The sequence below is a fragment of the Equus quagga genome, chromosome 6 (assembly GCF_021613505.1).
Source record: "Equus quagga isolate Etosha38 chromosome 6, UCLA_HA_Equagga_1.0, whole genome shotgun sequence".
Taxonomy (NCBI): domain Eukaryota; kingdom Metazoa; phylum Chordata; class Mammalia; order Perissodactyla; family Equidae; genus Equus; species Equus quagga.
Window position 1 is genome coordinate 90,541,156 of NC_060272.1, and position 25,150 is coordinate 90,566,305.

A 25,150-nucleotide genomic window follows, 5' to 3' on the forward strand; every position below is an offset into this window, starting at 1 on the left:
TTGTTTCACACACTCCTAGGCAAACGCTGGAGGTAAACAGTGCGGATCCACTAATTTACTCTGGCTTATTTTAATGCAGCAGTTAAAAACTTTAATGCACAGTTAGTACACAGTTTAATAATAGTTACTAACTGTGACTTTTTGATTAAAAAAAAGAGAATTCTGGATAAATGCTAAAGTAGACAGGATACAGGACAACAAGTGTAAACTGGAATTGTCCTCAGCAAATCTGGGAAGGAAATGGATATCTTCTGAAGGGAAATTTTGCATAGAAACTGATATGGCACTTTTTATTCTCTCCCCAACCCCTATCTTTCTTGCCAAAATAGAAAGAAATTTTCAGTGAACAATAACTATAATACACTTACTTGCACTAACATTCCTAGATTATGCCTGCATTTAACTTAACTCAAAGTAAACTGATGGAAGAGAAATAATGGGAGAGTGAATGTGCATTGTAAGATGAGTACTCAAGTAAAGAGGTGCATATTCTCATATATACATGTATGCACGTATAGCAAATTGATAATGTGATATCCATATATAAAAAAGTTTGATGTGGCCCTGGGGCAGGATGTGAACAAAGGCTAGTTGTCCACCGTATAGAAGGATTAGGTCTGTATTGCCCCGTCCCCATTCCTATGCTCGGGGCCTTATGTTAATAGACTATAATAGGGATTAAAATAAGGCCCATTTGGCCCTCTGCGTGTTTGTGTAAATAAAGTTTTATTGGAGCACAGCCAAGCTCATTTGTTTATCTATCTGTTTATTTGTGAACAGCTATGGCTGTTTGCATGCTACAGTGGCAGAGTTGAGTAGTTGCCACAGAGATCATAAATATTTTCTATCTGATGCTTTATAGAAAAGGTTTACTGGCCCCTGGCCTGTGAGCTTTGCAGGCTGACCTAGGGCATGACCCCGTTCTCATTTTCCAGTTTGCCCTACACTGGCACCTGTAGGACAACATTTCTGTCCATGGGGCATCCACACCACACTGCTTTCTTCCTTTTAGCCCTTTCACAGAACATAACACGGACACAGGCAGGAGAAGATCACCTGCTTCTTTCTAACTCATTCAGGCAGAGGAGTCACAGATCATAGCAATGGCTAACATTTATGGATTGCCTGCAATGTGCCTCATGCTGTCACATGTGCTTCCGTCGGGGTTCATCCTCATGATGTCATGCGGTAAGTTCCAAAACTCACTTTGTGGCTGAGGAAACTGAAGCTCAAAGGGTTAAATATTTTGCCCTGGGGCACGAAGCCGGGATGTGGTGAAGAAGCATTTGAACTTAGCCAGGCCATTACACCTATTCCGTGCACTATTCACTCAGGACTTCAAAAGCCCTCTGTTTCAAGTGTGCCTTCTCTGAAGCTTCATCACAATGCCTCTTGCAGTTTCTCTCTTCCTTCCTCCACTGGCAAACTCCCAGTTACTAAATGTCAGTGATTTTAAATAGGAAGCAACTTGCAATTTGAAATGTTTCTAGATTTTGCATAAATCCAGTTAACACACTCATCTTCCAGAAAGTTTCCATTTTAAAACCTTTTGGGGAATGTTACCCAAATAAGTACCTAGGGACATAAAATATTTTTCAGGGTGATGTGAATCTGGAAGGAGTTTTACCTGCAGGAGGTGTCTTTGGGCAGAGAGCCGTGGATGAGGCGCTGGTGACTGAGTACCTGAACTAGATCATCCCCTGAGGGAGCAGCCGCAGAACAGCCAGGGAAAGTCCAGGCCACCGGACTGGCTTGTCTGTCCCAGTCTGCAGGTGGCAGGACCAACTTAAGAGACCGTTGTTTGTTTTCTCTGGAAGGCAGAGCCGGATGACCATTCTGTAACTGAGTTAATGAAGAGCGAGATGTATTGTGAGATCTCAGACTGGAATCACTTCCAGTTAGAGGCAGCCGGCTCGAGGCCAATAGCTGGCAGAGGCACGTCCTGTCTAGAAAGAAAGACTTGAACTTTAGAAAGAGAGCTAATGCTGCCCTCTTCTAGTGGCACAGCTGGATTTGGCTGTTGGAATTTATTTCCTAGTTAGTTGGGGTTTATGCTGGAAGTATGTGTCCTATGTAATAAAGTACATTTTGAAATCAGTCATTTTTACTTAACATCTATGAGGAAAAGGATGTCTTTCCACTTACTGACTAAATCACAGTATGGTGTGTTCAGGTCACCTAGCAAGATCAGCTGGTGTCACCTTAGTGGGAATATACTCATTATTTTTACCCACAAAGAGAAATAAACTATCAGAGTAAAAAAAAAAAAAACAAAAAAAGGGAGACAGACTATTTTTTAGAGCAGTTTTAGGTCCCCGGCAAAATTAAGAGGGAGGTTTCCATATATGCCTGCCCCCACGTGTGCACAGCCTCCCCGATTATCAGCAACCCCCACCAGAGTGACACATTTGTTACAGTTGCTGAATCTATATTAACACATCAGAATTACCCAAAATCCTTATTTTACACTAGGGTTCACTCTTGATGATGTACATTCTGTGGGTTTGGACAAATGTGTAATGACGTATACTGTCGTTATAGTATCATACAGAATATTTTCACTGCCCTAAAAATTCTCCGCCTATTCATCCCTCTCTACACTCTCCTCCAACCCCTGGCAACCACTGATCTTTTTACTGTCTCCAAGTTTTGCCTTTTTCAGAATGTCGTATAGTTGGAATCATACAGTATACAGTCTTTTCAGATTGGCTTCTTTCACTTACTACTATACATTTACGTTTCCTCCATGTCTTTTCATGGCTTGATAGCTCATTTCTTCTTCGTCCTGAATAATGTTCCATTGTCTGGATGTACCACAGTTGATTAATCCATTCACCCACTGAAAGACGTTTTGGTTGCTTCCAAGTGTTGGCAATTATGGATAAAGCTGCTATAAACATCTGTGTGCAGGTTTTTGTGTAGGCATATGTTTTCAACTCCTTTGGGTGGATACCAAGGAGCGCAATTGCTGGATCATATGGTAAAAGAATGCTTAGTTTTCTAAGAATCTTCCAAACTATCTTTCAAAGTGGCTGTACCATTTTGCGTTCCTACCAGCTGTGTATGAGAGTTCCTGTAGCTCCACATGCTCGTTAGCGTTTGGCGTTGTCAGTGTTCTGGATTTTGGCCATTGTAATAAGTGTGTAGTGATATCTTGTTTTAATTTGCATTTCCCTAATGACATATGATGTGAAGCATCTTTTTGTATGCTTATTTTTCATCTGTTTCTTCTTTGGTGAGGTGTCTGTTAAGGTCTTTGGTCCATTTTTTAATTGGGTTGTTTGTTTTCTTATTGCTGAGGTTTAGGAGTTCTTTGTATATTTTGGATAACAGTCCCTTTTCAGATGTGTGTTTTGCAAATATTTTCTCCCAGTCTGTGGCTTATCTTCTCATTCTTTTGACGTTGTCTTTCCCAGAGCAGTTTTTAATTTTAATGATGTCCAAGATATCAATTATTTCTTTCATGGATCAGGTTTTGGTGGTGTATCTAAAATAGTCATCTCCATACCCAAAGTCATCTAGGTTTTCTCCTGTGTTATCTTCTAGGAGTTTTATAGTTTTGGGTTTTACATTTAGGTCTGTGATCCATTTTGAGTTAATTTTTATGAAGAGAGTAAGGTCTGTGTCTACATTCATTTTTTTCCATGTGGATGGCTAGTTGTTCTAGCACCGCTTGTTGAAAAGACTATCTTGGTTGTATTGCCTTTGCTCCTTTGTCAAGCACCAGTTGACTATATTTATGTGAGTTTACTTCTGGACTGTCCTGTTCCATTGATCTGTTTGTCTATACTATCAGATTTTAGATATCTGTACTTTTACACATTCTATAATAAGGGAAAGTGGAAGCTAATGAAAACCTGATGTCCCATATTTCTGGATTAAATTACAGTGGACTTAGATTTACCTTTATATCTGCAAACTTGTTTCAGGTTCCTTTGCTTAATTCTCTGCTTCAGCTAAAACTTTGTGAAGATGGGAATAGTTAAGATGCGAACTTGGTCATGTCATCTCTTCCTTTAAACCTTCGGTGTCTTCCCGCCTTCCCATGTCTTTACTGTGCTCTCAAGCCCTGTGCAGTCATCTAGCTCCTGCTAACTTCTCCCGCTATCTGATGCCGCTGTTCCCTCCCCTACTTTGAGCTCTGCAGCCTCGCCAGTTTCTTCCAGTTACAGGAACTGCTGACCTGTCCCCAAGCCTCTCAGCCTGTAGTTATTGGTTGCTGGGACAGGCCACCCCACTTTCCTCACTTTCTGCCTAATTGACGTCTATTCATCCTCCGGTTATCCCCCAGGACTTGGTCACATTCGCCTGCTTTCTGCTGTCAGAGCCTCTTGTACTTAATCTTCCTGGTGAGCCTAACGAGGGAAGGGACTCAGTCTGTTTCTCATCATTTGATTTCCAGAATCTAACATGGTGCTCCTCGGATGGTACGGAGGTTTTACTTCCCATGCTCAGATGTAGGGTGACTGTGTCCATTTTTTTATGGCAGTTCCTAGTGTAGAACGAGGGAGATATTTGCATTGAATACAGTTGCTTTGGTTCACAGAAAAGTGTTTAGGGTTTTAGATCTATACAACTTATAGTTTGAATAAATAGCTTTGCTCTGTATTTTAATGCTTAAAACACCAAGTCTTGAAATTTAAAAGCCAGTTTTCCTAACAGCCTTTCTGGATCACCATGTTCCTTAACGTGGAGTGGTGGTGTCTGCACTTGACTGTTTCCCGGGGATGTCCTGAGGCCAGAGGAGTCCAGGCATTCTAAGTACCAGCCTTACCACACCACACACAGAGAAACAGAGATAGATGTGTGCTCCCCTAAGTAAAATGTTAATCTTAAGAAAAGGTGTGACCTTTTAAAATTTTTCTGCACCTCAAGTATACCTGTTTTTTTCTTTTAAGTTCATATAATAACCCTGTCAGCTTCAGTGGGAATATTTGCAATCTAAAATGCTTGTTTCCCAGAGATCATTTTAAAACTTTAAGTTCTGAGTTTTTCATCAGTAATTAGCCATTACCACTGTCTTTCATACAAATCATCTTGTAATTTATTGAACGAGGAGATGAATAGGCTCAGATTTTAAGCATCTAAAACTGGATTGAAATTCAGGGTGCATTTTTCTTGAGACATCAATTAGATTATTTTTAGCGTGATGGGCTTTGTCAGCACGGAAGTAGAGACTGGTTTTTGTCTTGGCTGACTGACATGTAAAACTTGACCCTTAAACTTTAGTCTTTGTCAAGTACACCTGTAAACAGATCTACATGGTATTTGTGAATCCAAGTGTAATTGCCTTAGATGAGGCCCTGGGCTTCAGGAATTAAAAGTGCTTCAACCATTGGCACTCCTGGGCACCCTTGTCAGCACTCACACGTGCCACACTGGGTCAGCCTAGAAGGAAACGGAGCTGTGTGTGAGCGTTGTGCAGCCTCTGCTTGTTTAACCTCTGACGTCAGGAGTAAGGACAGCCCAGGAGGCCAGTGACTGCTGTACTCTCAGGAGCGGAACGGAAGATTGTCCTGGCACCAAGTCTCTTGAGCTGAAGAATCCGCAGGTGTTCAGCTGTCTGTGCAGGGCACAGCATTTAAATCTTCCACAGAGGGACCTGGGGTGACCTCTTGTTACAATAACATATTTTTTGGTTTTATTTTTTTCCATCAAGTGTCAAAATTGCCAAGTGCGTTATGTTGCCGTCTCTTGGCATAATCTGGATGATTCTCTCCTTTCACAGATACAAACCACATGAAGCACACAGGCAGATAAGGGCAGGGCAAAGAGGCGAGTGTGCCTTACTGTCTGCAGTAGTGCTTTCCCCCAAAATAGCTTTAGGTGAACAGCATTTTATAAGGTTATTTCATTTTAATCTTAGTCATGCCTTCATTCTTTAAAGGAGTCCCTTTGTAATGTGGACAGTCCTTGTATCTGTAATACCTATCCTCCTCAAAAGTAGTTTTTAAATGGAGACAACACTTGGGGCCCCTGAAAGACCAGTTCAGCACTTACTTTGGCACAAAGGGCTAGTTTCTCTGTGGAGAGCTGGCCCTGCAGCCAGATGGCTGAGTTGGAATTCCAGCTCTGCTACCCAATAGTACTTACCTCCCTCCCTCTGCCTCAGTTTCCTCTGTGGTAGAGAGGACACTAGTGATAACTTCTTCATGTGGTCGTCATGAGGATTAAGTGGGCAGTGCATATAAATGCTGAGGTCACTGCCAGGACTGCATATGTCAGGTGCTTAATAAATGTCTGTTTCAGTATATAAATGCTTCAGAACAGTCTCTCGTTCCCTTGAAACAGAGTGGGTGGTGGTGATACAGACCGACCTGGTCATAGAAATTTTATTACTTAGTTAATATGAAGCCATCAAGGAAGGAGGTTAGGATATAATTTAATCCGGAAGAGGATGATAAAAAAGCAAAACAGGAAACTATAATGGTAACTTTTTAAGCTCAGAATCACTGTAGCCAACAACTTCCAAGTCTTGGTAGCTTTACAAATTACAAACTTACTTCTTTCTCACATGTCAGGCAGATGGTCAGGCAGCTCTCCTGGGCAGTTTCCCTCACTCTGGTGATTCAGGCATCCAAACCCATCTCCTCCCATGGCTTTGCCATATTGGAGTTATTCACTTCAGCTGCAAGGATGAGAAAGAGTGGGGAGAAAGGAGAGAGATACACAGAAGGAAAAGGGGTGGAGGGAGAGAGGCAGAGAGAGAATGAATGAGAATGAATATAAGTAAAATTCCATGTAAGGCCAGGACCAGCAAAGGACCCAAGAGAATTTCCAAATCATTATCTTTCTTTCTTATTTTAGAAATTTGCAGAAAGTCAGAGAATCTACTGGAACATCCACTTCTGAACATATTCCTGTTGTGCAGTTAGCCAGTAAACAAGGACTCAAGGTGACAGTTTCTTAGTGGCCATCCCTGACAGGCAGGTTCCTATTACTGAGAAAGTTTTTATGCTTCATATCCTGCTGGTGGTCAGTAAATGACAAAAGGCAAAGAAGTTAATGATCCTGTTGTGTATTGAAATTACATTGGACAATCTCAGAATAGAATTTTTTTTTTAACTCTGCTCTCTAATAAATCTGGCTCACACCTGCAATGGGTATTTGTGCTCAGTTCTGATGGGTAGGATGATGACCGCCATCCAGTGTCTTTTATTGCCAAAGTGATTGACTCCTGCAGGGTTATTATTGTTTCACTCGAGCAGCTATTTGAATCATAATTGGCCCCTGCACAGATCGAGCAGGTCATTTATAAGAGCAAACCTGGGAGACTTTATAGCTGCATGGGCACACCTTGGGGCTGTGCTTAACTAAGCTTTGGGTTAATATAAACCTCACGTTTTGCAGTTTCCTAGTTCTGTGGATTGATTTTGAATCCCATTTCTTCTGCCAAGGTTCAGCTGTTTCACACAGTTCAGAAGCAATATAATGTAATGGTTGATCACATGGTCTCCAGCATCAGACTAAGGTTGAGTCCTAACCCTGCCACTCAGTCATGATGTGACCTTGGGCACTGTATTCATTTTCTGTGTTCACCTAGGTATTTGTGGTAACGAATACCAGACTAGGTGGCTTAAACAATGGAATTTTACTTTCTCACAGTTCTGGAGGCTAGAAGCCAGATCAAGGTGTCGGCAGGGTTGGTTTCTTCTGGGGCCTCTCTTCTTGGCTTGTAGGTGGCTGCCTTCCTGAATCTTCACATGTTCCTCACTCTGTGCACGGCTGTGTCCAAATTTCCTCTTCTTATAAGGATGCTAATCATATTGGGTTAGGGCCCTCCCTAATGGCCTCATGTTAACTTAATCACCTCTTTAAAAACCCCTTCTCCAAATATAGTCACATTCCGAGGTCCTCGGTTAGGACTTCAACATATGAATTTTAGGGGATACAGTTCAGCCCGTAATAAGCACTTAGCCCTGCCTGATCTGCAAAATGGGTCAATACAAGTGCTTCATAGGGTAGTTGTGTGCTGAGTATTCAAAGATATGATGCATGCAAATTGCCTAACATAATAACACATAGTGAGTACTCACTAAATCATTGTCTTATTATGTCTAGCTATGTCATGTATCCAACTTGGGAGATGGCTGTATGCACAGTCTTTCAATTATAGAGGCCTAGGATTATTGTAGTCTTTCTTGTATACTTATAGCATTGTAACAGGCTGCCTTCAACAGAGTGACAGGGCAGAAGCCCAGGGGTTGTTGATCGAGTGGATGCGTATGAATTTGGTACTAGGATTTCTGAGTGGTCTTCATTGGTTGTCAGTCTGGTGTCACTGGCCACCATAAATGACTGTGAGATGTGTTCAGACATCCTGGTTCCTGTAGGGGCCTGCCCAAAAGTTTTACCAGAGCTAGAAAAGCACTGGAGAAGAGCAGTCTCTCTCTGTTAGGGCAGGCAACAGAAGGATTTTTCACATTGTCAGGGGAGTAACTATACAATCCAGGCAGTAGATCACTGAATGTAAGAATTATGCGAACACTGGATGATTTTTAAATAACGCAACGTGTGAAAGCGGTTAGCTTTCCTATGATTGTTGGCTCTACTCATCACTTGTAGACTTGGCGAGAATTGATAGAATTCTGTAATGCTGATATGATGATAAGTTATCATCTCAGGCCCAAATAAGTGCCTATTATCTAAATTCCTGGCATCTCTTCTTTCAACTGGCAGAATGGTCTCTCTTTTAAAAAAGTGCTGCTACTGTGACAACACCGTCACAGCTTGTGTTAACTCTTCGCAAGCGTGGCTCTCTCCTAGGGTCAGAAGAAGGAAGGCCAGGGTGCACGGGCTCTGTCGGGGGAAGCTGTCCAGAGAGGACAGTATGGGTCCCTCGATCCAGAGAAGCTTTGGATGTGGTGGGGAGTCAGGCAGTATTACGTCCCACACCGCAGCGTGCAGTGATGGTGGTTGACTTCTACAGGCACGTTCTTCAGAGACCACGCCACATTCCATTTAGCACACCAGCTGCTAAACTTGAGTCAGGGGCACTGCTAGCCAGCTGCCAGCCTTATCAATTTTTGTTTTGAAGTGACTCTGAAATATTTGTCTTTTAATAAAAGTTATTAAATAACAAGTGTGAGGATTGTCAAATATAAATACTTACATAAACATGAATTTATATGAAGTAATTTTTAACTGGAAAATAATAGGTATGTACTCTTATGATCATAAAGCCTGAAATACACTTTACTGGGGACAAAACCAATCTTTCCCTATGTGCATTTCCACTGCCCTTATGCACTAACATCTTCTAATGTTAAATCATCACATTGTACACCTTAAAAACATCACATTGAGAGCCGGCCCTGTTGTCGAGTGGTTAAAGGTCTGCCCGCTCTACTTCCGCATCCCGGGTCCAAGGATTCAGATCCTGGGCATGGACCTACTCCACTCATCAGCCATGCTGAGGAGGCATCCTGCATACAAAATAGAAGAAGATTGGCATAGATGTTAGCTGAGGGCCAATCTTCCTCACCAAAATAATAAAAAAAAAAATCACATTGTACAACCTAAATATATGCTGTTTCTATTTGTCTATCATACCTCAATAAAGCTGGAAAAAAACTAAAGCTGCTATTCCATTGTAAAAAATATAGAGAATAATGCAACAGGATCTCTGACTGCTGTCTTCCCTCCATTCTAGTCATTCTACTATTGCTGCTTTTTTCTTCCTTGGTTCTTTGCTTTTTTCCTAAAAGTCTGCCTTTTTATTTTTTACTTGGTTTAATTTAATTTTATTATTATTATTTTTTTGCAGGAAAGAGCAAGTTAGTACCTTGTACCAAAACATCAACCTCGTGGAGCCCAGACTAATTCAGCCGTATGAACATGTCATAAAGAACTTTATTCGTGAGATCAGACTTCAGAGCACGGAAATGGAGAACCTGGCCATTGCTGTGAAGAGGTACTGAGGTCCTCCTTTCACGGGGTCCCCTAACCGGCTCTCTGCCCCGGGTGCGCACGGGCTGGCCTCATTATCACAGTATGACGTGTGAGGACTTCTGATCCTCAGGAATCTGGAGCCTTCTAAACTAAGCCAGTGTGAGGTTAAGTTGAGTCTGGCAGTACTTCATAGGGTCAGTCAGCAGTTCATCAGCAGGTCCCTGTGACCCTGTCACACAAACTCTTCAAGGCCGTGCTTCCACACAGAACAGTTCAAAGAGATTTATTATCTCACGCCCAGCCGCTTGAAACATGCAGGAAACTTTCATCCAGAGAGGGAGCCAGGCCTCCATTTGAAGCCTGGCTTTGTTGCGGGCAGGCGTGGGACTTCGGGCAGGGTACTTTATCTCCCTGAGTCTCAGCTTCTGCGTCTGCAAAATGAGGCCATAAATATTCACCTCCTCAGGGTCGTGTGGGGAGCCCCTCGCAGGGGCCCAGCACATGGCTGTGCTCAGTCACGCTTCTTTCCCTCTCTCTGGCCCTCGTTCCCCAGCCTGAACTGAAAGCCTAAAAGTGTGCAGGCCTTCCTGTTACACAGCCGGTTCGCGTCCGCCAGAGCAGGCTTACGAAGGATCTCTTACTGCTTCAACAGCAGCCCAGTACCAAAGAAGAATCACGTGTTGCAGTCCACGTACCAGCCTCTTGCTCCCTGGAAGGACCACACTCCTTTGACATATATTGGGAAAGAGGGTAGTTTGTCACAGTTCCTGGGTGTTCTGCCCCACAGGTGCTTCTCGCTGCCCTGTGCTCCACCAGCAGCTCCGAGTGTGCTGTGCACCCTGCTGGTCTCTGCCCAGAACTTGTAAAAGGCCCCTTTGATTGGATGCTCTCTGTCTGCTTGGGGGTAGGCAAGGGCTGCTCCTCTCTCTCTTTATTCTTCCCTTCAACATGATGATGAAACTATTTAGTTGACCCTTTGGAATAACTGGAGGGAATTAAAATGTAGAAGAAAAAATGTTTTAAAATACTGATGCTAAACGGGACTTTTTCTTTTTCTTTTTTGCTGAGGAAGATTGTCCCTGAGCTAACATCCATTCCAGTCTTCCTCTACTTTATATGCAGGATTCTTCCACAGCACGTCTTGGTGAGCAGTATGTAGGTCCACACCTGACATCTGAAGCTACGAACTCCGGGCCGCCGAAGTAGAGCATGTGAACTTAACCACTGTGCCACTGGGCCAGCCCTGGGACTTTTTTTTCTAATAGTCCTAGAGTTGTGCAAGAGTTGGACTGTTCACAGAGGGTTTCTTATGGACATTTTCAGTTCCTGCCTGTGATCTTTTCCCTCACGTTTGCCTGCTAGGGGCTTTCAGTAGGATAATAGAGTGGTCCTCAGAGCTCCAGATTCTGTAGAGCATTGTGGAGGATGCTTAGAGCCCCACAGTCGGCCTCCTCTGAGGGCTGACTAGCAGACGTGCAGACTGAGTCTTCGAGTGTCCAGGAAATATCTGTTAAAACAGACAAACTCCCATATACACACACACGTGTACATACCCAGGTCTACACCAAGATATGAGGGGGACTCTCACACTCACACTCACACAACCGCTAAGGGTAGTACTGTGTAGACCCACAAGGGAAAACAAGAATGGTGTTCTTTCTGTTCTCATGGCCAGCAGGGCTGCTGTCCCGCTGTGGAGTGAGTGTGTCACATTTTGTTGAGCTGTCAGTGCTTCTCTCCTCCTCCCATCTGTGCTCTCTAGGTGGGATCCAGAGTCAGGCTGTGTCCTGAGCCTGGGCTATCAGAGACCTCGCTGCAGCATTTAAGTGACTGCTGTGACTCTCTGGTACTTTCTTAGGTGAGGACCCTCTGTCCTCACCTCTGTTTTGGTTGGGGGAGGGTCTCAGTCCTTGCGCTCTGTACCTGGACCTGAAGAATGGGTTCCCAGTGTCCTGGTAGGAGCCCTGGACTGGGTTACAGGGGACATTCCCAACACACCAGACATTTTCCTAGCAATTAGGAATTGCTGGGGCAAACACCATGTCATTGTAGACTACCCAGATTTACCAAAAAAACCCAAGGTTGCTCAGAAGTGGGACAAAGCAGTCCCAGAGCCCAGATGTTTGGGACTGGATGTCTAGAAGGAATGGCTGGAAAAAATCGTCATAGCAAAGGGAGATGGGAGATGTGGCTTAGCTACTTACAGTTCCAGAGTTGACAACCCCCCCAAAAAAACCCCACCAAAATAGGGGCCGGCCCAGTGGCGCAGCAGCTAAGTTCGCATGTTCTGCTTCTCGGTGGCCCAGTATTCACTGGTTCAGATCCTGGGTGTGGACATGGCACCACTTGGCACACCATGCTGTGGTAGGCGTCCCACATATAAAGTACAGGAAGATGGGCTCGACGTTAGCTCAGGGCCAGGCTTCCTCAGCAAAAAGAGGAGGACTGGCAGTAGTTAGCTCAGGCTAATCTTCCTCAAAAAAAAAAGATACACAGCTATGTACCAGGGAGCTTTGGGAGAAAAAGGGAGAAAAAAAATCTTAAAAAAACAAAACAAAACACCAAAACAGAGTTGCTACAGAGATATACAATTGCTAGACTTCAAAATAGAAAGTATTTATAAACAAATTAGAACTAGCTGGCTTACCAAACTTAGTTAACATAATCTTGGGCAGGTGATAGGTGAAGACGAAGTAAACAAGAGCAGAAAATCATAGTAAGTCACTCACAATTTACTTTGGGGGTCTTCCCCACATACCTCAGCGTTTGTTTGGAGCTTCCTGAGGAAGTTAAACTAATGCCTGAACAAATTGTGTTGCGAGGGAGCAGTTAAGTTGAAGCGGGTGGGATGATATGGCAGAAGCCCGTCGAACTGGGAAACAGGAGGTCTTACGTTTCGCTCTTGTTCTCCGCTTGTTATTAACAGCGTGTCATTGATCAGGTGAATTGATCCCCTAAATCTCGTGGTGTCTGCTTTGAGGTCACTTATAATCTAGTTGAGCAGGCACGACATATGCAGTTGAGAGAGAATAAAAAATACTTTTTTAGGGTTTAATCTGAAGCCTCAACACCTGTGAAGTGACAGACATCTCCCTATAGACGGTTGCTAAATAAAACCATCCTGGAACTCTTCTCAAAGAAATTTTCCCATTTCTAACTTTTTGGCAAATCAGTATGCTATGCCTCCATAGAGATGTGATTTATTGATTATATTAATAAAAGAAAGAATTTTTCTAAGGCTAACCGTGTCTACATTCTAGAACTTTCAGGAACTGATTAGAAATAATTGTTGAGATCCCCTCTTTTTTTCCTTTCTAACTATAGCATATAACATTGCGTGTTTCATAAAATACAACTTCAAAAGTATGTCTAACCACCTCTTTGCCAGGGAATCTTTTCCTTTGTTCAGGGTTGTGGCTCGGTCATGGCAGCAAAAAGGATTTTCAGAATTTATCGAGAGCCTCTCAGCAATTTGGTATCTTTATCTGTTCTTTGCCACAATCTAGTTTAATACAATTTTATCTAATCTATTCCATTTATTTAATATTTAGTCTTAATGTCCTTTTACACTCAAATGATCAAATTGCCAATCTCATTTTATTATGCGGAAGGAATGGGGAATATTATTTTAAGTAGTGTGTTTCTCCTCCTCTGTAAAGTAGAGGGCTTGAAATAGATGAGGTCGATGTTTTCTGTTCGTGTTACAAGTCCAAGAGTATGATGAGAAGGTGCACATCCTCTTGAATTTCAGGGCCCAGGACAAGGCCGCCATACAGTTGAGTGAGTTGGAAGAGGAAATGGATCAGAGGATTCAGGCTGCAGAACACAAGACGCGGAAAGACGTGAGTTTGTGGGATGGGCCCTGATACGATGAGTCCTTATGGGGCACCTTTTATGGAGTGAGCACCGGGCATCCTCTGAGTGCAGTGAGGCCAGGCTCCCACAGGGACTGTCAGTGAATGCGTGTTTTATGGTGGTGGTCTTTGGGGCATAGGGTAGGGAGAGAGAGATAATAAACAAGTAATCAAATGAATAAAGCAGATAACTTCAAATAGTGACAAGCGCAGTAAAGAAACAGCATGCGTGCTGGGGCTGGCCCGGTGGTGTAGCACAGTTGTGTGTGCACATTCCGCTTCAGCAGCCTGGGGTTCCCCGGGTGCGGACATGGCACCACTCAGCAAGCCATGCTGTGACAGGCATCCCACATATAAAGTAGAGGAAGATGGGAACGGATGTTAGCTCAGGGCCAGTCTTCCTCAGCAAAAAGAGGAGGATTGGCAGCAGATGTTAGCTCAGGGCTAATCTTCCTCAAAAAAAAGAAAAGAAACAGCATGTGTGATGGACAGCAACTGGGTGAGGAGGCTGCATCAGGTTGAAAGGTCAGGGGCCTCTTTGGGGGTGACGTGAGAGCTGAGGCCAAGGGAGAAGGCAGAGCTAGGGTGGCTGGACCTTTACATACCACTGTCTCACTGCCCATGTCCACTGACAGCCTGAAATCTAGGTTACAGGGAAATTGAAATTCTCTCTGTGAACATTGGTGTTTTATAGTGGAATATATTTTTATTCATCATTATAGGAACTCTTAGAGTTGAAAGTTGGATGCTTCCTTCAGTGATTTCCATAGAATAAATAATTCTCTGCTTCCTTATAAAATATGTTTGGGTGATTAATGTTTAGGGAAAACAGACCTACTTTTTGAGTAGCTCGTTAGGATGAACATTGCATTTTTTTTCATTTATTTTCTTTTTGGTGAAGAAGATTGTCCCTGGGCTAACATCTGTTGCCAGTCATCCTCTTTTTGCTTGAGAAGATTGTCCCTGAGCTAACATCTGTGCCAATCTTCCTCTATTTTTTGTATGTGGGACACCACCACAGCATGGCTTGACAAGTGGTGTGTAGGTCTGTGCCCGGGATCCAAACCTGCTGACCCGGAGCTGCCAAGGTGGAGCATGTGAACTTAACAGCTGCGCCACTGGGCTGGCCCCTGAACGTTCCTTTTTTCGTTTTTTTCGTTTGCCCTGTTAACTCCGAGAGGCAGCACAGTGGAGCAAGAAGGGCCTGCATGTGGGCATCCCATTAACCTTAGTTTGCCTCCTGGTGCCGCCCTTGTCCAGGTTAGGTGCGCTGGGAAAATAACTCACCTCTGAGCCTTTGAGTGAGATGATGCCACCTCCCTGCGTTAACCAGGCTTAAGCCTTACGATTTGTATGGAGCGCCTAGTGCAGGGCGCGAGGCGTGGGGGTGCACCGTGGCTGTGCTGTCCTGCTCTTTTCTGTTGCTCTGTGTACTGTGTGTCCTTTCAGATTCTTCATCTTAAACGATTTGACCACAAATTTGGCTTTGGGTCTCTTGGTTGTCTTTTCTCTTCATAACAAGTTGAATAACTGTTTGGATGTCGTATGCAACAGAGCGAATTGGTTCAGAGTCCATGGTCCAGCTTTAGGGCAATGGCTATCCCATTCTTGTGCTAGCACTTTAATTTTTGTAGTCTAGAAACATAAAATCATATTTTGTCTGCCTTTTTTCTTCTCCATCCATTTAATCTGTACACTCATTCATTCGTCAAACACTTATCAAGCACATGTATTACTCTGTCATCAAATCTCATTGCTTCTTCCAGCTAAGTACTTCCGACATTTGTTATTGGTAAGGAAGACGTTATAACTCGTGTTTTGTTAGTTATAACCTCTGCCTTGGTTTCCTTGGCTCTGGCACAGGGGTGGCAACTGTGTGGCATCCACACCATCGTTTCTGTATTCCATGGTGGTGGCGTACGTGGCCAGTCAGTTGCTGGATGGATGTGGTCTGTGAAGCCTCAGCACACCAATGCCCACTTGCACTGGGATGGCACCTGTTTGCCAGCCCATCCTAGTCTCCACCTCACACCCTTCTAAGCAGTCTCTTTGGAACCACACATGCAGGATAACTGAAGATTTTCCCTGACTTCCCTCTGTGAGCCCAGCTCCCCTCGGGTGCCTGTGGTTCTTCACCCTACAGATCTGGCCTGGCTCGTTCTTCTGCTTCTCTCTGGCTGTCTTCTTTGCCGTGATAACTGTTGCTCCACTCCTTTCCTCTTTCCTAAGTTCATCACAGCTCAGAGAAAGTCTCCCTTTCTCCTTAATGCCCAACCCTAATCCTCTAGCCTTGTTCATCTCTTCCCGACTTTGACTGCTGTGGCACATAGAGTGTATCTTCCGTTGTTTCAGTTAGCTTTTTAAAATATATTGTAACAGCTTTATTGAGGTGTGATTGGCAAGCAAGAAACTGCACACATCTCAAGTTAGAATATGATGTTGGGATATACTGTGAGACCATCACCGCAATCAAGATAATGGTTATAAGTTTCCTCATGTCCCTTTGTTATGCCCCCCTTCTTTGTCCCTCCTTGTCAGGCCACCATTGTATATCTTCTTTGATGAGGTCTCCATTAAACTCTTCTGCTCATTTTCAAAATTAGGTTGTTTTCTTATTGTTGAATTATGAGAGTTCTTTATATATTCTAATCTATGAATATTTTCTCCCTGGCTGTGACTTCTCTTTTCATTCTCCTAACAGTGTCTTTTGAAGAGTAGAAATTTTTTATTTTAGTGAAGTCCAATTTGTCAATTTTTTCTTTCATGGATTGTGCTTTTGGTATTTTAGAAATCTTTGCTTAACTCAAGGTCACAAAGATTTTCTCCTGTGTTTTCTTCTGTAAGTTTTATTGTTTTAGGTTTTATGTTTAGGATCCGTTTTACATTTTAGGATCCGTTTTGCAAGGTATGGATCACAGTTTGTATGTTTTGCATGTGATATCCAGTTGTTCCTACACTGTTTGTTGAAAAGACTTCTCTGTTCTCCAGTGAGTCACCTCTGCTCTCTGTCCGAAATCAGTCCACTGTATTTGTGTAGGTTTATTTCTGGGCTCTCCATTCTGGTCAATTGATTGATTTGTCTATCTTTATGCCAATATTACATTATCTGGATGACTATTGCTTTATAGTAAGTTTTGAAATCAAGTAATATTCATTCTTACCTTTGTTCTTTTTCAAAGATGTCTTGGTTATTTTAGGTCCTTTAATTTCCATAAAATCAGCTTGTCAATTTCTAAAAAAGAAAAAAGGAAAAGTACACACACACACACACACTTGCTGAGAGTTTGGTTGGACTTTGTCTCATCTATAGATCAATTTTGGGAAAATTGGCATCTTAATAATGTTGAATACTCTGATCCACAAATGTGATGTAGTCTCCATTTATTTAGGTCATCTTTAATTTCTCTTAGCAATGTTTTGTAGAATTCAATATACAGATCTTCCTTGTCTTTTCTCAGATTTATTCATAAATATTTGATATTTTAATGCTAATCCAAACAGTGTTGTTAAAAATTTCTCTTTCTGATTGTTCATTGTGAATATGTAGAAACACGTGATTTTGTATATTGGTCTTTTACCCTGTAGCGTCATTTACATTGTTTGTGCTCAGTTGCTTTTTTGGTAGATTCCATCAGATTTTCTAGGTAGATGGTTATGTAATCTATGAATAAAGACAGTTTTACTTCTCTTTATGATCTGGATGATCATTTTATTTATTTTTCTTTCTTTATTGCACTGGTTAGAAGAAGAAAAGCGACGCGAGCAGCATCCTTGTCTACATTCAGTCTTTCAACAGGAAGTGTGGTGTTGGTGGCATATTGTTCGTGGATGTCCTTTATTAATCTGAGCATGTTCCTCTATTCCTGGTTTGCTGGGAGTTGCTGTTTTCATCAGGAATAGATGTTGAATTTTGTCAAATGCTTTCTCTGTGTCTATTGAAATGATTGTGTTTTTCTTTTCTTTTTTAGAATATTAATATGATGAACTACATCAATTGAATTTTCTTTTTAAAGATTGGCACCAGAGCTAACAACTGTTGCCAATCTTTTTTTTTTTTTCCTGCTTTTTCTCCCCAAATCCCCCCAGCACATAGTTGTATGTTATTTAGTTGTGGGTCCTTCTAGTTGTGGCATGTGGGATGCCGCCTTAGCATGGCCTGACGAGCAGTGCCATGTCCATGCCCAGGATCCGAACCAGTGAAACCCTGGGTCGCCGAAGCGAACTTAACCACTTGGCCTTGGGGCCAGCCCCCATTGACTGACTTTTGAGTGTTAAAACAAACTTGCACTCTTGTGATAAACCAGACTTGGTTATGATGTATTATTCTTTTCATATATTGTTGAATTTGTCATTTTTGCATCCATGCTCATAAAAGATATTGGTTTATAGTTTTCTTGTAATGTCTTTCATTTTCTTTTTTTGAAGCTGGCCCTGAGCTAACATCCATTGCCAATCTTTTTTTGTTTTTCTTCTTCTTCTCCTCAAAGCCCCCCAGTACATAGGTGTATATTCTAGTTGTAGGTCCTTCTAGTTGTGCTATGTGGGACGCTGCCTCAGCGTGGCTTGATGAGTGGTGCTAGGTCTGCACCCAGGATCTGAACTGATGAAACCCTGGGCAACTGAAGCGAGCGCGTGAACTTAACCACTTGGCCATGGGGCCAGCGTCTAATGTCTTTGATGTTTGTGTCAGGCTAGTGCTGGTCTCATAGAATGAGTTAGGAAGTGTTCTCTCTGTTTCAGTGTTCTGGAAGGCAGTGATGAGTTGGTCTGAACCACCACCATTTCTCACTCACAGTACTGTGACTTCCTCCTGTCTGATCTCCTGGCATCTACCTGTCACAGGTTGGGAATGGAAAAAGCTAGATAGTGATAATTTCCTTTATTGAGCTCTGAATAAAATACTTTTAAACCAGAAAAGTTATGTTTGAAGCTGTGGCCACAGATTTAGTGAAGAGACACTGAATGGCATCCAAGGCCGTTTTGATGCCAAGAAGGCTGCCCACGTTCACACCTCCTTGTGAGGCCTCCCTGTCCTCACCCACCTGTACAGGGGGTGACACCTGATGCCTTACTTGTAAAGCTGGAGGAAGTCAAGATACTCGTAAAAAAAGGTTACCATGAGTGAAAATGTTGCTCTTCTCCTAAGCATTCTTTCTAAGCATTGATTATTTAATTTACATGGATTATCTAATTTATGTGGATTATTTAATTTACTTAGATAATTAATGTAATCCTCATGATAATCCAATAAGGAAATGGTGGCACCCAGAAGTTAAGTCCGTTGTCCCTGCTGACAGTCGGTCATTGGGCAGTAAGACCTGTAACTCTGGCAGGTGTTCAGATGTGGGATCAGGCCACCTCTGCAGAGGCGCTGCCTGACCCCCATCTGACTCGCTTCCTGCCACATCTCCCTACTTTATCTTCTTCTTAGTGTCACTTCTGAAATCATCGATTTTCTGTGTCCCCACCAGGATGCATGAGAGCATCTGCTCCTCTGTTCCCCGTGCCTAGAGCCATTCGTGGTGTCTAGCAGGCCATCGTCGGCTATTTGTACACTCAGTTTCCCCAGATATTCATATAAAACTTTATTTGAATACTGAACCTAGGATATAAAATTCCGTAATTTGTTAAGAGAGAAAGGAAACTTGAAGATGTTCGGGCTCATGGGAGCTTCAGCCACTGACCTCCTGGGGGGCCCTTTTGCCCTTCTCTGCTCCAGGGGGACACCTTCAAGAAATAGCAGCCTATAGGGAGGCACTCGGCATAGAAATTTGCAGATGATATGATTTGAATTTAGGTAAGGCATGAGCTCTTGGAAAAATGGTAAACCCACCAGGTCTTCCTGCATCCTGATGACATGATAGGGTTCAGGTAAGCGCTGGGGCCCTTGGCTGTGCCATACCTTTAACTAATAACAGCAATAATTAATTAACTAGTTCCTTGATGTGCTGCGGCCCTCCATCACCTGTGAGTAATAGCGTTAGAGGTGTCATTCCAGGTGATGTGTGGATGGAGGTTGTGGGTCTGCAGTTTTCTCACTTTTGTAGGTTTCAGCTCTGAAGTCATCCGGTTCACTTCCGCCATCCTTCCCACCCTCCCCTGGAGGAGATTTGGGATCAGCCTTAGTTTGACACAAAATGATTTTCCCCATGGGGTTTTGAAGAACCTATTTAAATCAACAAAATCTTTTTTTTTTTCTTTTAGGAAAAACGCAAAGCTGACGAAGCTCTCACTGACCTCAGACGTCAGTATGAAACAGAAGTAGGGGATCTGCAGGTGACGATAAAGAAACTCAAAAAGGTAGGTTTGTGACAGCTAGACTTTTAAGAATAGCCTCAGGATATCAGTGTTATTACCAACTAAAACATTTGGAATCATATTGAAACAGTAGATGGAATCAGATTTCAGAGTCAAATGGGAATCCTTGGAAAGACTTTTTTTTTAAGGGCTTCTGATTTCCCTTTTTGTTTCCGAGGGCCACCTGTCTTTTGTGTAGATCTAATAAATATATCTGATCCCTTGGACAGTTGTCCCTCAAACCCGAGTTTTCTTTCCTCAGTCTTCGCCAGCCAGGTGCCCTCGATCCCCACGTGTCCAGTGGACTGTCTTCTCATGACAGTCGGGGCACTGTCTTTCCTGGTCATGTGTCCCCTGTCTCCCTACCCCCAGCTTACTGCAAGGTGCATGGTAGGTATTCAGTGAATAGTTATTAAAGGAAATGAGTATTCCTCTTCTGTGTAGAAAGTTCCAGATCTCGGGGACCCCTGATCAGTGAGAGGCAGGAGAGAACTTGCTGAAGTGTAAGCAGAGGTGTGATTGGGTTTCAGCCTTTGCTCTATTTGGTTTCCAATGAGTAGGGTACATTTCAGCCAGTCGTGTGCTGGTAGATGTTTAACAGCTGGCTCTAGAGTGGGGAGAAGGGGAGAGGGATTTGTAGCATTTGCCGATTTCTATGGTATAAATACTCCGACGGTGACTGATTTCAAGCCACCAAATTGACATCACTAAATGTGGAGTTTGGGAAGAGATGCTTAAAATAGGCTCTCACCTGCCCGTACAAGTTGTCTCCAGCACAGTATTGGATCCACTTCTTGTATGTGGATTTTCTTCATAACTAAGGAAATATCTTGGCTAAAATGATAAAGGATACTTAAAAAATAGTTACCCCTGAAGGTGGCATTGTGAGTTTGGGCACATCATATTGTTTCTCTGGTTGTTCATATGATAACTTTTAATGCTCCTTTCCTGTTTATAATCAATAACATTAAGGGGCAATTAACTGTATTTTGTAGGCTATTGCAATTTAAACTTCTGGAATTACTGAGAATTCTTCCCAGTAGCCTTCTTTGAAAATTACTATCATTGTCAACCTTTTATTTAATTTTCAAAGATTGTTAGACCATACGTACCTGCTTGTATTACAGAATTTGAATGGACCAATCCTTTGTTTATGCCAGAGTCACGGATTCTCCTAGTCATTGTCCTTACTTATTTCTGTCTTCCCAAATCTTTAGCCTAAGAGAAAGTATGCAAGAAGAGATACCGAGTTTCTTATCCTGATACAGTATATGATGAAGACCAAACAGTCAGGCGTGATGAGACCACAGTCCTTATTGGGACTGTGCCAATTTCTGCCTGTAACACCTGGGACAATTGGCTTCATCTCTTTCATCTTTAGTTTCTCATCCGTAAAATGGGATTGGTAATTAACTGTCCTGCCTGATCATAATAACTGATATTTTATTGACTTTATAGTTTATTAAGCTCTTTTTTATAATTTTAAAATCCAATTTTTGAACTTTCTCTGAGGACGGTGTAGATATCCTACTTTGACAGATGAGGACACTGAGTTCCAGAGAGGTTAAATAACTTGTTCAAAGTCCCACAGCTAGTAAGTGATGCATCGTCTTACTACATGGTTGGTGCCTTCTCATTTGTACCAGATTTCTGCCTGCTTGATAGGGTTGTTCTGCAAGGGAATAAGAGATGATTTATGTAAGAGTATGTTAAAGACTATAAAGAACTATAGAAAAGTTTATAAATTTATTATAATTGCCATTAGCTTATGCTGTTGATTCTGAGAAACTGATTTTTCCCACAGTTGCTCTTCTCTGAAATTGGCGTGCATCTTAAAATCAATGGCCCTGCTCAGTTACAGCCATGGCATAGTTGGAAGTCAGGATGTAGTTATGTGAGTGAAAGCCTTCAGTTGATGCCATCTGGCAAGACGAAGAAAGTCCAGCGTCAAAGTACTTAGATTTTTGACTTAGACTAGAATTGATAAAATATAGTATACATTTTGATCAATGCATAAATATTCAATTAATGGAAACCCACAAATCCCTACCACTCCCAGGGAATGTAAGCTATTTATAGGAAAGACATTTTTTGTTGTCCATGTTGTGGGTGCTCCTGAGACAATTTAGTCTGGAAATACTAATGAGTCAACCACCAAGCAAGGCTCACGTGTGTATTTATGTAGTTTTTTATGTATGTTTTGTATGTATGTATGTATGTAGATATGAAGTTTCTAGCTTCATATCATACTTAAATTTTATTGATTTCACTTATTTGATAAGCATTTTTTGAAATCACCCTGAAGAAAACGTAGGTGCGTCTGACACTAACTCTTCTCTCAAAAATCTTTGGGAGGAGAGGTGAGACATTCATAAATAATTATAACGCAGGATAGAAAGTGTTAAATTCAGAGAAAGTTCTTGGTGAATATGAAAGTCCAGACTGTTTTTGCAACATAACTGAATCAGTGAAGATTGGGTTGCTTAAGTATTGAATGGTTTCCCAAAAGGACTTTTTGGTTGTTTCAAGGAAAATTCATTAAACAATAAAACCCCTTTTTCAAATGTTTAAATTATTTAAAGCCACTTTTCAAATCCTTATGGATTATATGTCATTTAATGAAATTGAAGACTTCTAAAATTCCAATATCCATATTCAAGGATATTCCCAAACTTAACCAAATCAATTCAAAGTGAGTTTGTAAATGCACAACTTTTATTTGCTTTTTCAGCTAGAAGAACAATCAAAACACGTAAGTCGAAAAGAAGATGTGGCTGCATTAAAAAAACAAATTTATGATTTGTCAATGGTAAGAATTACCTTTTCACTTACAGAAATATATTTCCTGTTGCACTACTGTTTCCTCCATATAACCATGCTGTTCTTTCCGTGGTCCAGGAATAGACGCTTAAAGAGAAGTTAATACCATAGATAAAGAGTTAGAGAAAGTCTTTGAAACACCTTTGACCAAAGGTATTATTCACGAAGGCTTTTTCCCTCAATGATACCTCACCTATTGTGAATTCTTTCATTTTTTATTCAAAGCAATATTGATTTTAAATAGTTAACCCAGCATTCTTACAACATCAACTCCGGTCTGCATCCCTGGCTTTGTAAATGAGGTATTATTGCCCTGTCCTTCCTCCAACCTTCCTCTTTCTCTCCCTTTTCCGTCTTCTGCCAACCGTATCTTTAGTCCTTCTGTTGCCAAAATTGGTTAACATTTACATCTGTTATATGATGGTCATTTTCTCTATTTTGTTTTCAGCTTGACTCTAAAAGTTGAAAGCCAGTAATGAACATTTCCTTTCTTATGACTCTAAACATTCTCACTGCAGAGTCAAGCATGAGCTAGCGTGAGCTGGGATTGCCTTTCTTTCTCTCCGGTCATTATCCCTGTGCTACTCAGAAGAGAAGGCTCCCAGCTTCATGGTCGGATGAATCCCGTTTGTGCACTACCAGTTCCAGATTCCGCCACATCTTAGTTGCTTTTGTATGTGGATCATGACTTTATAGAGCTGCTTGTTTTCTTGGATTTCCTGGTTTCTTGTAAAAAGAAACTCTGTCATCCCCATGATATCACCAATTCTTTACAACAACTTATATTTCTTCCCAAAGCATGAACTTTTTTCTCTTTGAAAATATTGATTTTGGAGTCGACATTTCAGTTCTTATTGGACTGCTTGTTATTTAATCTTGCTACCTGTATGTCATCTGGGAATTTCTGGTCATTTTATGTCACTGGTGTAGGATTCCTTTGCGGCTAGATCAGTTGATCTGTTCACTTCGAGGCCTCTCCCCTGAAAGAGAGTCTCCCTAGGAGCTTCGTGTGAAGCTGGCTGTCAGACTGTGGGACCAGCATGTGTGGGGCCTGCGTCTTCAGAGGGAAGCTTTCGTTTTCCTTCCAGGACTCATTCAGTTCTTTGTAAAGAGACAAGCCCTGTCTTGTTGCCTTTGGAATAAACTCTGGCTCTCCGCTGTTCTTTGCTAGGGCAAGAGAGGGGCTGGGCTCTAGTCGGGGGGTGGCTTAATACTCAAATCTAATCTCTGTGTTCAGCCCCACTTCTCATTCTCGCTCTCCAGGGCTGTGCCCGGTCAGTTGCCTCTCCCTTGTTCTACAGCAGACCCTCCCACACACATCTTCTGGACCAGCCTTTCTCTTACTCTTCCCTTTGTGAGCACAGTGTCATCCACTTTCCATTTTTCAGAAATGTATTCAAGTCACTGGACTGCTGATGGGCCCTTCTTCCATTCTTTTAACTTTTATTGGTTTCTTTCCTTTGACATTTCATGTTAATGGGGCCTCAAAAGAGAAAGAAGACAAATTCATGCACTCAGTCCACCATCTTGAACCGGAAGCCTCCAATGAATTTTCCTTCTTTTTTTTTTAAGAAAAGGATAGAAATTTCCTAACCACACTGGTTTACTTTTAAGTGTAGAACTTAAAAATGTTAGGTGATAGGATTTGTTGTAAAAAGTAGCCCGTCTACCTGGTAATAGGTACTATGAATTCCACAGATTATTTCTCAGTAGTTTCATGGCTCGCATTCAGTAAAACATTTAAATGCTTGGTCTCAGTTAATTTGACAATAATATGTTAAAGGTACATCATGATGAACTCTTGACTATTATAGTTTGGTATCAAATGTCAATTGTTAAAAAAAAAACTTTGACAATTTAGATTTTTGACACTTTAATACTTTATAATAATTTCAAATTACCTTGAATTGATAATTAGTCCTTTGAACCAAGATTCGAAGACTGTGGAGGGTGAGGGTGTTGTGTGGGACGGTGACACGCCGCTGAACTTCACTTCTCCCGGATGGAGGAAACTCTGAATCTAACGACCTGCCCTGTTCCTTTTCTCTAGGAGAATCAGAAAGTTAAGAAAGATCTTTTAGAAGCACAGACAAGCATAGCCTTTCTTCAGAGTGAATTAGATGCTTTGAAAAGTGATTATGCTGATCAGAGTCTGAATTCTGAAAGGTATGAAACTTCACATTTTGGTTTTTAGTTTGAGTGGAATGTTTACTTAGATAACCATCCACGTGACTGAAGCTCAGCCAGATAATAATAAAGGGTTAGTTATTATCTTTGCTCCTAGGTTC

The 25,150-nt window shown here is 42.0% G+C and overlaps 1 protein-coding gene across 1 annotated transcript in view; it reads left to right on the forward strand.

The window, feature by feature from the left end:
* RASEF (RAS and EF-hand domain containing) overlaps window positions 1-25,150 on the forward strand; it is a 72,764-nt gene that overhangs the window by 21,061 nt on the left and 26,553 nt on the right. Inside the window, exons 2-6 of the mRNA XM_046664688.1 lie at window positions 9,767-9,913; window positions 13,643-13,733; window positions 19,950-20,045; window positions 22,774-22,851; window positions 24,913-25,028. Coding sequence (XP_046520644.1) covers window positions 9,767-9,913; window positions 13,643-13,733; window positions 19,950-20,045; window positions 22,774-22,851; window positions 24,913-25,028 — 528 coding nt within the window. The remainder of the gene's footprint in view (window positions 1-9,766; window positions 9,914-13,642; window positions 13,734-19,949; window positions 20,046-22,773; window positions 22,852-24,912; window positions 25,029-25,150) is intronic.